This window comes from Sceloporus occidentalis, unplaced genomic scaffold (genome assembly GCF_023333645.1).
Source record: "Sceloporus occidentalis isolate IW3139 unplaced genomic scaffold, rSceOcc1.0.p SCAF_5, whole genome shotgun sequence".
Lineage (NCBI taxonomy): Eukaryota > Metazoa > Chordata > Lepidosauria > Squamata > Phrynosomatidae > Sceloporus > Sceloporus occidentalis.
In genome coordinates this window covers 11,090,449-11,103,607 of record NW_028316985.1, presented here as the reverse complement: position 1 = coordinate 11,103,607, position 13,159 = coordinate 11,090,449, and the positions used below count along the sequence as shown (strand labels likewise).

The 13,159-nt window shown below is 43.5% G+C and overlaps 1 protein-coding gene across 1 annotated transcript in view; it reads right to left on the bottom strand.

Annotated features, from left to right (window-relative positions):
- LOC149311659 (N-acylneuraminate cytidylyltransferase-like) overlaps nt 1–1,930 on the bottom strand; it is a 32,285-nt gene extending 30,355 nt beyond the window's left edge. Inside the window, exon 1 of the mRNA XM_089527577.1 lies at nt 1,693–1,930. Coding sequence (XP_089383703.1) covers nt 1,693–1,919 — 227 coding nt within the window. The 5' untranslated portion in view covers nt 1,920–1,930. The remainder of the gene's footprint in view (nt 1–1,692) is intronic.
- Between the last annotated feature and the right edge of the window lie 11,229 nt (nt 1,931–13,159).

Sequence of the window (13,159 nt, the reverse complement as noted above, 5' to 3'; positions counted from 1 at the left end):
GCACGTCTACAAATGCTCATGTTACAAACTTCTGTCTTTCAGTCACTCTCAAAGGTGCTACAATATCCCTTTGCAGACTGCTTTATTTCTGGTTTACTTTGCAATATTTAAGGCCCTGAAGCCCGTATATCAGAAGGGGATAAGTGTGACTGGTGTCTTCAGGGTTAATACATATAATGAAGCTAGTTCTGGGCATTCAGCCACCTAAACATCAGCAGAAAGATAAAGTAAATACAGGAAAATCTAGCTGAGAGAGTGAGGGACCAGGGCAGAGCGGTGTATCTAGATGATGATGCAATGGTCCTAAACTTACAAACAATGGACTTGCAAATCCTGCAAGTAAAGAAACAGGAGTGGAGGAACCACACCTGTTTCAATAATATGTACCACCTTTGTTTCCATAACAGCACATTACTGACTTGTTACAAGTCAGCTCTCCTTTGCCTTCAGTTCCTCCTGTATCTTAAGTGAAGAGATAATAATACTCGACATTGCATTTTGATCTTCTAGAAGAGCATTCACAAGGCTATTGAAAAAACTGCCCCTACCTTCCTGCTTAGACTCAAGAGACCTTCAAACTAAAGCTGCATTAAATCCCCTCCCTGTTTCTGCTTCATGAAGGTGAAGAGATAAAGGACGTTCTTAACCCCAACCCACATAAAGCCCTGCATCGCAGTTCTCAGAAGTTACTTTATTTTGTGGGTGCATCAGCACTGTAGAAACATTCCCATAAAACGATGCCATTTTAAGTGCTGTAGCTCCATCCGATGTCATGGTGCTCCCTCCTTGAAAACCCTGGGATCTGTCGTTTTGCAAGGTCTTCAGCCCTTTCTGCCAAAGAGTGCTGTTGCCTCGCTAAAACCACAAATCCCAAGACACCTTGGGAGGGAGCCATGGCGGTTCAAGGGGTGTCAAACCGCATTATTTCTAGAGTGTAGAAGCACCCTAGGACTACAACTCCCAGGATGGCTGCTGTTGTCGACTGCCTTCAACTTGACCCGACTCAAGGAGACCCTGGAGATGAGACGCCTCCGAATCCCAGTATCTTCCACCGCTCTGCTCAGGTCCTGCGAATTCAGGTCTGTGATCTCCTTGACTGAGTCTATCCATCTTGAATGTGGTCTTCCTTTCTTTCTGCAGTCTTCTACCTTTCCAATGAATCGTGCCTTCTCAGCTATCAAAACCCTGAAGTGAATCATAGTAATAATAATAATAATAATAACAATCCTATCAGCCCAATAAAGAGCCAAGGCTTTCAAAAACTATCAAATGAAACCCTAATGTCAAACCTATAAATAATTTTATTATTATTATTATTATTATTATTGGCCTATTATTCCAAGAAAGAGATCCAAGGGCTTCGTCAAGCCTATAATAAATAATTTATTAATAATTATTATCAATTATTATTATTATTAGCCTATTAGCCCAATAAACAGAGCCAAGAGCTTCAAAAACTAACATATAGAACCCTGAAGCCAAGCCTATAATAATTTATGAATAATAATAATAATTAATTATTATTATTAGCCTATTAGCCCAAGAAAGAGGGCCAAGGGCTACAAAAACTATACTAAGACAAATAAAACCCTGAAGTGACGCGTGAAAGCAAAAGCACTGGACTCCCTTTGACAAAAGGCGGGGGGGGGGGGAAGAGAGGAAGTGAGGGAGAAGACTGACGCATGCGCACACCTCTGAAAGACGCCAGAGTCGAGGGCTGCCCTCAGCACCCAGCCAATCAGCGGGACCCCGGCGAGGAGCTTAATGTTCTTCAGGGGGATCCCTTTGCTGCCGCCGCGGGCCAAGATCAAGGCCGCCATGTGGGGGGAAGAAGGCGGCGGCGGCGGCGGCGGCGGCTCTTCCGCATCTCCCGAAGGCCGCCCAGGGGAGGTGGAAGACAACCTAGCGGAGGCGGCCATGTTGCTCTGAGGGGAAAACTTGGAACGGGCCACGCCCACCAAGGCCACGTTTAGGCCCCGCCCCCTTCTCCACGCACAAGTTGCGCGCGGGGCATGCTGGGCGGCGGCGGCTCTCTCGCAAGCGTTTCTGGGAATGGTAGTTCGCTAGTCAGCAATATTGAAGTGGAATCTTTCCCTGGAGCTTGCATCCATTCCATTACATTGTTCTGTCTCCTAGTCTCTGAGGCAGCAGAAAAAAAGCTTGCTCCCTCCTCAATATGGCATCCCTTCAAGTATTTAAACAGGGCTCTTAATCTGCTCTTCTCCAGGCTGAACAGGCCCAGCTTCCTAATAGGACATGGTTTTCAGACCGTTCAACATTTGGGTTAACACCACTTTAACAACGATTGGCACCGCTTTAACTCTGTCTGGCTCAAGGCTATGGAATTCTGGGAGTTGGAGTTTGTTGTGGGGCCCAGAGCGGAGCAGAGCTCCGCTCTCGGTCCCACAACAAACTCCAACTCCCAGAATTCCATAGCCTTGAGCCAGACAAAGAGTTAAAGCAGTGCCAAACTGGGTTATTTATCCAGTGTGGATGCAGCCCTTGAGATAGGAGGAAGGAACAGCAAATCAGATATTCAGATAACACCATGCATCTACCAAAAAAGAGTACATACTTGTAACCAAGGTTGCAAAAGCATGCTTACAGCTGAACGTAAAGAAAAGTAATGACTGCAGAGACCGTACACAAATCCAACCTAAATAATGAGGAAGTTGAAATAGCTAAGCATTTCCCAAATAAAGGCTGCAGTCAAGAAATCAGAAGATTAGGAAAAGGAAAGGCAGCCGTGAAGGAACCAGACAAGATCCTAAACTGCAAAGACAAAACTGAACGTAAAACTAGGGTCTTAGTACAAGCCTACATCAGGGTTTCTCCTAGGTCCAAAACACACTGCAGAAATAATCCAGTTTGAGAGCACTTCAACTGCCCTGGCTCAGTGCTAAGGAATCCTGGGAATTGTAGTTTATTGTGGCACCAGAGCTCTCAGTTCCCAGAATTCCCCAGCATTAGGCCAGGGCCGTTAAAGCAGTTTCAAACTGGGTGATTTCTGCAGTGTGTCTTGGACCAAAGTGAAGAGAAGAGAGGGGCAGGAGAGCCTACTGGCTTTTGTACCTAAGGGAAGAGAGGAGAATTAATTCACTGTGTTAATTGGTTCAGCTGATGTAGTGTTATCCCACTTTATTCCGCATAATATATCAGCCCCAGAGGTTCTGGCGGTGGCAGCTTTGCAGCCGTGAATACGAAAAGCAGATTGATCTTGTCCTCTCAAGGGCTGCTCTTGCAGTGATTTTAAATGCCAGCAGAGTGCATCCTGGTTCCATGTGCGAACCGTGTTATTTTCTCCCTTTCATGAGAAATGGAATATCAATGGTGGCGAGTTCTTATCTGGAACTTTTTATTCCAACAGGCCTTTGAGAATTGCTTTTATAAAGGGAAAGGGGGCCTTCTTTAGTGCTCTAGATTTTCATTTGTTTTACTGGTTTTTCTTTTAACTTGTTTCATTTATTTATTTATTTTGATAACTATTTTTTTAACTTTTGTATGCTGTGAATTTTAACTGTGTTTCTTTAAAACTGTTGCAAGCCACCTTGAGTTCTCAACTAGGGAAAAATAGCAGAATAATAATTATAATAATAAATGATCTAGCACTTTTCTTAAGTTGGCGCTTTCCAAATATATTGGACTGCAGTTAGCACCATTCTCAACCAAGAATGAGGGATGTAGCTCAATACATCTGCTGCCTGTTCCCACTATTAAATAGAGCCAATTGCCGATCGGTGTAAATGACCCTCGTTCCCATTTGAAACCGGTTCCTGTCGTAATGTGATTGAATCCTTCGTGATGAAACAAGGCAAAGGCAAAACAAACAAACAACAAACAGAAAAAAAAACACCATAGAATAGTTTCAAAGCAGTTCTTTTCAGAAGAATCGATGTGAAGCAAGTTCAATAAGTGGGAACAACAGACTCAGTTCATTTAAAAAGACTCCTGCCATGCTTGGATCGGGTGATCCAAGGGTGGCAGGGGCCTGGGAAGCACCCTCAAGAGTTTGAAGTGGTACAAACTAGTGGGGACGACAATCACACCAAAAAAGAAGCGATTACAGGGAGGTGATGAAAAGATCCGCTTTCATAGTGGGAACAAGGGACCTTTTGGAATCGATTTACCAATATGGAGTGAATGTGAGTCACACTCTGATTTCAGTGTAAGTGGGAATGAGCCCCTGGAAGGAACCACAGTGGGGCAGGTAACAATGCTCTTTCCCCACATTCAAAAAAGTACATAGGAGACTTGCTTCTAAACTTGGTGCCTTTGTAAGCCTGTTGCCCTCCACATATTTTGGACTGCAATGTCCATAAGCACCAGCTAGCATGGCCAACGAATCTGGAGGGCAACACTTGGGAAATATTCTCAAAGGATGATGTGAGTGAAGAAGCCCATCTCTCATATAGGGTTGGCTCAAGACGCTGGCTGAGGTGAAGGTTCTCACTAGGTTAATATACATAAGGAGTTGAATCCTCCTTCAACTGAATCTTGAAAAAATTACTTCTTCTTTTTTGCACTACATTTTCCTTCAGTATCGTCCTTGTGTGGCTTCAGAAGTCTTATTTCATTATGAAAGCAATCTGAGATGCAGCTGTTTATCTCTCTGCATGCACACAAAGCACTTCAGTTCACCTTCCAAAGGGAGATGGTTATAAAAGCATGCCTTTTGCCAAACAGATTTTTGCAGTGAGACAAAAGACATGCATTTACAACCATCTCCCCCAAGAAGAGAATGGATGTGCTTCACATACATACAGAGAGGTGAGCAGAGAGCCACTTTTCTTCTCATGTATCTCATGTATCTTATAATGCAATACAACTGCATGTCATTTCCAACGTATGGAGCCTCTAAAGGTTTTCTGGAGTATGACTCGCCAGAATGGGTTTCCATGGCCAAGCAGGGAACTGAACCCTGATAACCTGAGTCCTGCTCCACCATTCAAACCACTACACCATGCTACACTCTCCAACATTTCATAGATGAAAACTGGCCAAGCAACATCAGATGTGGACAAGATGGCAAACGTTATTAATGAGGAACAACACACAAGCTAGGAAAGGCTGTAGTAGTTTGATTTTGCCAGAGCCTCCAGGGAAGGGCAAGACTCTGCTCCTTTCTCTCTTCTTTGCTGGGTAAACAGTGTAAACTAATTTTGCACTTGGAACTCAGTTTGCAGCAGTTGAAGTAAGCTGAAAGCAAGAGGGGGAAACTGGGAGGAGAAGAAGAAAAACCTAGGACATTTTAAAAACAACTGGAAAAGTGGGAAGAGAGGATTCATTGAACTGGGACAATTGAAGGATATGTAACACTCTCTTCCACATGTAATGGCAAGCAGGCTAGCTGAAAGACAGAGAGTAAGATGCGCAATAGCAATGCTTTACCTTTCCTCTGCCTGAGGCAGCTGTCTCACTTTGTCTACTAACATACTTCACCCTATTTGAGTTTCAGCACTATAGATTGCTACTGGAAAGATTGCAAGCTCCATCTTACAAGCTCTCATCCTAGCTCCATCTTGGTTCTGTCTTGAGAAGAACCTGTTCCTCATCCAGCTTGGCAGTGTGATTTTAAACTGTTACTGAGTTTATTGGTTGTTCCATTTAAAATAGCTGTCACCTTCCCTCCAGCTCTTTTTGTTTGTTGTTGCGTGCCTTCGAGTCATGTTCAATTTATTATGACCCTAAGGTCATGGGGTTTTCTTGGCAAGATACAATGAGGCAAATAATTATAAATACACCCTACCATTGCAGCCTAAATTCCTTAAAGGCACCAGATCCCATCTGATCTTGGAAGTTAAGCAGTGCTTGGATGTGAGACTGCCCATAAATACCAGGTGCTGTAGGCTCTATTTCAGTGGAAGGAACTGGCAAAACCACCTTGGAGTATTCTTTGCTTAAGAAAACTCCTATGAAGTTCATGGGGTCACAACAAGTTGATGTGCAACTTGAAGTCACATACACCCAAACTCACACCATTACTTGAGTCTTAATGTCAAAAAAGAAAAAAGAGGGAAGAGGATACAAGTCAAGGCATGCTATATGAAATGGCTCCTGTTTCCATTGTCAGCCTTGCAAAGCAGCCCACCACCCTACTTCCACAACAACGTATCTGCAAATTATTTCTGCTTTTGTCAGTTTGGATACATAATAACCCTTGGTTGTGATTTTGCTTTTTAAAAAGGCACCCTTGAGACTCCTGGCAAGCTGGCTGGAATTCATTTGGAAACATTGAGGAGCTAAGCTCCATGTGCTCTAAAATGATCAACTGTTTATTTCTTTTAAAATAGCCCAACATGTTTCAGCCTATATGAGAACAACAGAAATCACTGGAGTTGAGAACACTCTCCAAAACACAGGACCATTGAGTCAACAATAACAATAAATCTGGTTGGGGTGGGTTCACAAAAACAAATCATGATGAAGTTTGTTAGCTTTTAAGGTTGGACTTTAAGGTGTGTTTGCTGTAACCGAATTAACAAGATTGTTGTAGTGTGTCTTTTAATTATTCCTGACTTATGGTGACCCCAAGGTGAACTTATCATTGGTTTTTCTTGCTATGATTTGTTCAGAGGGTCTTTCCTTTGCCTTCCTCTGAGGCTGAGAGAGTGTGACTTGCCCAAGGTCACTCAGTGGATTTCCACAGCTCAGCTAAGATTCAAATCCTGGCTTTCAGAGTCATAGTGCAATGCTCAAACCACTTCAGCGTAAAACAGAGGAAAGTTCAGCATGAGCTACTGTAAAAAGTTTGAAGGCCATGGGAAGTGTTAGCAGTTTTAAGTACTGTATCCTGAATCATAAATGCAAATAAAAAAACAAAACAGAAGTTCATTTTTTTAAATGAATTCTGTACTCCCAGACTAAATAAATAATGATGAGAATTGGGGCATCTCTTGTCAACCATTATCTCTTGGGAAATGTTTACAGTTCGTAAGAATCCCCCTTCCTTATCTTTGTCCAGATGATGCATTATTCATGCATTAATTTGTGTAGTTGTTTTAACTCAAGACCATAGTCAAATGTTGGCTCCAGTCTGCTCTTTAGGGAATTCAGATGCTACAATATTATCAAAGAGACGTTCCCATGCAGAGATGGATGTGGTATCACTGCACGTCTTTCAGAAAGTTGCAGAGAAACTTTCTTTTCCTTGCTTGATTTATGGTCAGGGATGTGAAAATGGTTGTTTGTGTTTGTTGCAGATTAACAGTGCTAGCAATGGACCAGAAAAAACAATATCACATTCTGACATTCTAGCGAGGAAACCATGAATGTGTGCATTAGTTCAATAGTATTCAAATGTGAAAATCTCTCTGTTACTAGTCATAATGATACTCATATTTATAATATGCAATATTGTAACTCCCAGAACAATGTAACAGTGCTTAGAAATCTGTAGCATTAATAGCAGGGCATCTGAAAAAAATGGACTGATATTCAGGAAAGCTCATGCTAAAACAGATCAGTCTTAAAAGTGCTGCCATATTCCACCCCACCCCACCCCCTCTTTTCTTGTATACATAGCACTGATGCATTCAAGTCTTTTAGTCCAACTCTCTAGTCAAATCTCAAGTTTCTGGCTTCAAGTTTCAAGTTGAGTCTCAAGTCCTTGCAAGATACTTTCAAGTTGAGTCTCAAATCAAGTCTGGGAGCCAACTTCAACAGGGAAAAAGGTGATAGTGGTATGTGGGGTGGAGATGAGTTTTAATAATGAAAAAATCAAGAAAATGTGCACAAAGGCACTGGCCTGAAATATATATAGCAATGCAGCTATACAGTGCACTTTCCAGGGCGCAAAAAGGAGCCACTTTTTGCAGGTCTCTTTTGTGCCCTGGGACCGTGGCCCCGATCTGGCTAAAGAGGGGTCGCCCCTTCAGGGCTGTTTGAACAGTCCCAAAGTTAGATATTAAAAATTGTCATAAGCAATTTATCAATATCACATTTTAGAAAAATGAGGTCTACTTACTCTGCAGTTGCTGCACACTGGAGGAGCCTTTTAAAGGTTTTGAAAAGCTTTAGAAGGATTCTTCTTCCTCAAGCCTGTTGCCTGAAATGTTTGCTATTCCCCTTCAAGAAACATTACGAATCTTTTATGTTACTGAACCACAGACAACAGGTCGGTTGCGGAGTCAAGTCTGGGCACTATTTATTGCTGAGCTGAGTCCAAGTCAAGTCATTGAAGTGACTTAATACAAAGTATAGAATATGTATATAATATATATAGTATATTAATATATTATCTACATAGTATATATGTATAATATATAGTCATCCCTCCTAATTCGCAAACTTGGAATTCACGAATTTGCTTATTTGCGAGGTCCCTTCTGACCCCTTCCATGTCTAGAATAGTTGATCCAGGCATTGGAGGGGTAAGGAGAGCTTGCTTGGCCCCTTCTATCTCCCCTCCAATGCTTGGGTAATCCAGGAATGGAAAGGGTGGAGAAAGACCCCCACAAATCCCCTCTGGACCCCGAGTGCACCCTCTCATGGAGGGAGGGGTTATTTGTGATTTTTCCATATTCGCGGGGTCCTTCGTCCCTAACCCCCACGAATATGGAGGGACGACTGTACTATATACATAGTATATAATAATGGTATATTAGATACTGTTATTTACTGCATATTGGATAATAGTATTGCTTTTGGTGGCAACAAGCATTGTATTGTTAGACTAAGACTCTGGGAAACCACAGCCATGAAAACCTACTTGGTGGGTGACACTAGCTCAGTCTCAGAGGAAGGCAAAGGCAAACCCCTTCTGAAAATTGTGCCAAGAAAACCCTGTGATCGGGTTGCTTTAGGGTTGCTGTCAGAAACAACTTGAATGCACACGACAAAAACAACAATGGCTATTGATGATTCATAGACTGCTTCTGACTGTACAAAGTACGGTGTGATCGCTACACTTGGGATGAGTAGCCATGCATATGCCACCCCTACCTAGAAAGGTGAAGCCCCAGAAGAAAACTGGGAAAAATCAGAAAAAAACTTTTTTCTTCTCCCCCCCCCCCACAAAGCTGTTTCCCCCCCCCCCCAAAAAAAAAAAAATTGGAAAAATTGAAAAAGGGACAAAACCCAATTAGGGAATGTTTTATTTTAGCATGATGAATACAATCTTTAAGAAAAGGTGTTCATATATTCTCCAAGTCATTTCTAAAAACTACGTACAGTATCAGATTATTCTAATTTCTGTGCACTGAATGAGGACAAGGAAGTCCTGGGTTACAAACTTGAACTCCAACACAAGAGTAAGATGCATTTCTTCCTTTAGGGGGCGCTGAAAGAATCTGATCTATGTTTGGAAACGCTCAGACTAAATCAAGAAATAAAGTGACATCTGAAAGGGTAGAGAAACTTCTTTTAATCTGGGTACACCTTCCGTTTTTAGAAGTCCATGATAATGGTGATGATGACAAACATAACAAAGCAGAATCAGAGACTGAAACTGATACTGATAACCAGGATTGCATCCACACTGCAAAAATAATGCAGTTTGACACCTCTTTAACTGCCATGGCTCAGTGCTATGGAATTCTGGAATTTGCAATTTTATGAGACATTTAGCCTTCTGTGTCAGAGTTCTGGTGCCACAGCAAACTACAATTCCCAGGATTCTGTAGCATTCAGCCATGACAGTTAAAGTGGCGTCAAACTGGATTATTTCTGCAGTGTGGATGCAGCCCAGAGCTTGGAAAATGAATCTGATTAAATGTCATACCTATTAATTGAATCTAAGTCCTTCCTCCCTTCCACACAGTCGCCCCACTCCCCAATTCTTTTTAAGGGGATGAGTGCTTTATGTGTATTTGCTCTAACTCTTGTTCATCTGTTAGCTTGGTACTTTCTTGTTCTGTATTCTCTTCATCTTTGTTAGATTTATCCTCTTGTTCCTCCTCTCCCTCACTATTACTTGAGATTGGGTCTTCTAATAGCTCTTCTCCCTGCAAAGTTTTTTCTGTTCCTTTCTTCCTCAAATTCTTTATTTGTTTCTTGATTACTCTCCTCTCCTGGATCCATAGATTCGATCTTTTCCCCATATTTGGACCAAAATTCTTTAGCTTTCTGAACCGAATTTAGTTTACACTCTATTTTAATATACCAACTGTGATAATTTTATGCCAAATCAAATTGTGCGTAGACATATTTTATATTCCTAAAGTAACAAAGTGGCTTTCAATCTGTAAAAAGTGCCAATGTTGCATTTTTTCAATTTTTCTAAAAAATTCCATTTCCCTCCTGAAAAAACCCTGTCCCCCCCCCCCCATGGCTTCCAATTTTTTGGAAATTTTACATCTCTACCCCACCCTAATTCCCTGTCCTACCTACCCTTACATGTTGCAGCAAAGCTCACAGATTAGTCCACTCTTAGCCATCTTGTATTGCTAGCCATCGTGCTTTCCCAGGCCCAGGTGTCTTCCACCTGTCCTCAGGTGTGCTGTCACTATGCTCCGCCATAGTGTACATCCTTTCTAAAAGCCAGGAAAGGCTGCAGCAGTTTGCTTTTGCCTACTGGGAAGGACAAGATTCTGTCCCCGTGTCTCCTCTTCCTGCACTGAGTTAATTGAGCACAAACCTTTTTGCACATTGAAGTCAGTTTGCAACAGTTGAAGTAAGCAGTGGACAAATGGGAAAAATGGGAGGAGGAGAAAGAAAATGGGACATTTTAAAAGCAGATAAAAAAAGTGGGATGACAGAGGGTTAATCAGGACTATCCCTGCAAAACTGGAATGGTCGGCGGGTATGAAGAATTTGAAGAGGTCTTAATTCTATAGATAGTATAATTCCATTTATAGTTTAATGTCATTTTAAGCATAATTATTATTAGGTTTTCATGTACTTGCATTTTTTAGTTTTGCTCCTTTTTATTTTGTAAGCTGCTATGAGATCCAGCTTTGCAGAAGAATCGGGGGGAGGGGTATAAATAAAATAACAGAACACAGTACAGTCATGCCGATTAGAAACAGGTGAACTCTAAAAAACAATCCACAATGTATGCAGCTTTTCCAGACTTGAATGAGAAAATAGCTCTGCAGATGTGTCCTAATCCACTTTAATGCTGTAGAAAACAATTTTGTTTCCCCCGTCTCACCCCACAAAGATGTCAGATGGCTGAGGCATAAAGCTTGGGCATTAATGTTTAGTGCATTTTCTTCACAGGCATGTATGCTAATGGCTTTGGGATGTTTTCTGCTATCCGCTTTGCCTACTCTGAAACTGGCAGCAGTGAGTGCATCCTGCACAGTGAACTGCAGACTGGAATAAACTGCAAACTGCAGTAATATGACATCCCTGGGGTGTCGTTTCTACATCCACCCTCCTTCCTCAGAGTGCTGTGATTCATCCTGGTAAGTCCTTTTTATTAAACAAGTGGTGGGTGACAAAGGGAGTTAGATAGGGACTAAAAGATGTATAGCATAATGCAGGAGCTTTCCTGTTGAGCATGAGTGTTATGTAATGTCTTTCAAGTCATGCAGGCTGCCTCTAAGAAGAGTATGGAAGTTGTAATGATTTATGTGGGCATTAGGATGATCATTGTATGTCCCACGTCCTGACGACACTTTGCAAATGGCATTTTCTGGTTGGCTGCTCCATCAGTTCTGCAGAGGAGAAAGCGAGGCTGCAGCTACTTGCAGCAGGAGCATCCTGAAATGATCCAAAATTGTCCCCATGGACTGGGTCAAGTGGAAGATATTAAACACTATGTTTTACATTATCCCTGGTATAGTAATATAAGAGAGAGATTTCTGAGTCAGATTACTACCAGATTTTCAGGATCCCAAGAGGAAGATATCAACAATGCTTACCGGCAGATGTGCTCCTGTACATTACTTATCAAGTAGCTATTTTGTTGGCTCTTAAAATTAAAAAGGACTAAAATGAGGGGGGGGGGGGAGACAAAAAAAAGAACAATACATAGCTGATGTATCTTTGCCCAAATTTTAGTAAGCATTTCAAATTTTAGATGTATGTTTTTTGTAATATATATATGTGTGTGTATGTGATGTAAATACTGCTTTGTATTTTTTTTTACCTTTTTGTTTTTGAAGTTGTATTAATGTATTCCTAATGGTTTATATTATGATTTGGGATGGCAACATTAAACTTACTTAGAATTATAGAATCATAAAGTTGGAAGAGACCCCGAGGGCCATCCAGTTCAACTCGCCAACATGCAGGAACTCACAATAAAAGGACCTCTGACAGATGGCAATCCCATCTCTGTTTAAAAACCTCCAAAGAAGGAGATTCCAACACTCTCTGAGGCAGCATGTTCAACTGTCAAACAGTTCTTACTGTCAGGAAGTTCTTCCTAATGTTTAGGTGGAATCTCTTTTCCTGTAATTTGCATCCATTGCTCCAAGTCAGGGGTTGGCAACCTCCGGCCCGCGGGCCGGATGCGGCTCGCGGAGGCCTGCCGCCTGGCCCCTGGCTGCTGTTGCCGCCGCCGCGGCCGCCGCCGCAGCTGCCCATCACGGCTTTTCGCCACTCTGGGCGCTGCCATTTTGGGCAAAAAAATGGCGGCGCCCATAGCCCCAGAGGCCGCTATGGGTGCCGCCATTTTTTTGCCCAAAATGGTGGCGAAATCTCGCGCGACCTCACCGCCATTTTGCCGCCCAAAATGGCGGTGCCCAGAGCGGCAAAAAGATGCGATGGGCAGCCGCAGTGGCAGCGGCGGCGGGCCTTTAGGAGGCCCGCTGCCGTCCCTGGGGCCCTCCAGCAGGGCTCCGAGGGCGGCAGGGGGCCTCTGGGGGACGCTTTGCAGTCCCTGGGGCCCTCCAGGAGGGCTCTGAGGGCAGCAGGGGGCCTCTGGGGGACCCTTTGCAGTCCCTGGGGCCCTCCAGGAGGGCTCCGAGGGCGGCAGGGGGCCTCTGGGGGGCCCTTTGCCATCCCTGGGGCCCTCCAGTATGGCTCCGAGGGCGGCAGGGGGCCTCTGGGGGGCCCTTTGCCATCCCTGGGGCCCTCCAGGAGGGCTCCAACGGCGGCAGGGGGCCTCTGGGAGGCCCAGTGCCGTCGCTGGGGCCCTCCAGGGGGCCCTCCAGCACTGGCGGCCCCCACCAGCTTTTTTGCCGATCTCTGACGGGGCCTGGGGCCTGGGGCCCCGTCAGGGGCCAGCAAAGATGGGGAGCCCTGGCCCCCGGAGGGTGGAAGCTCCGCCCCT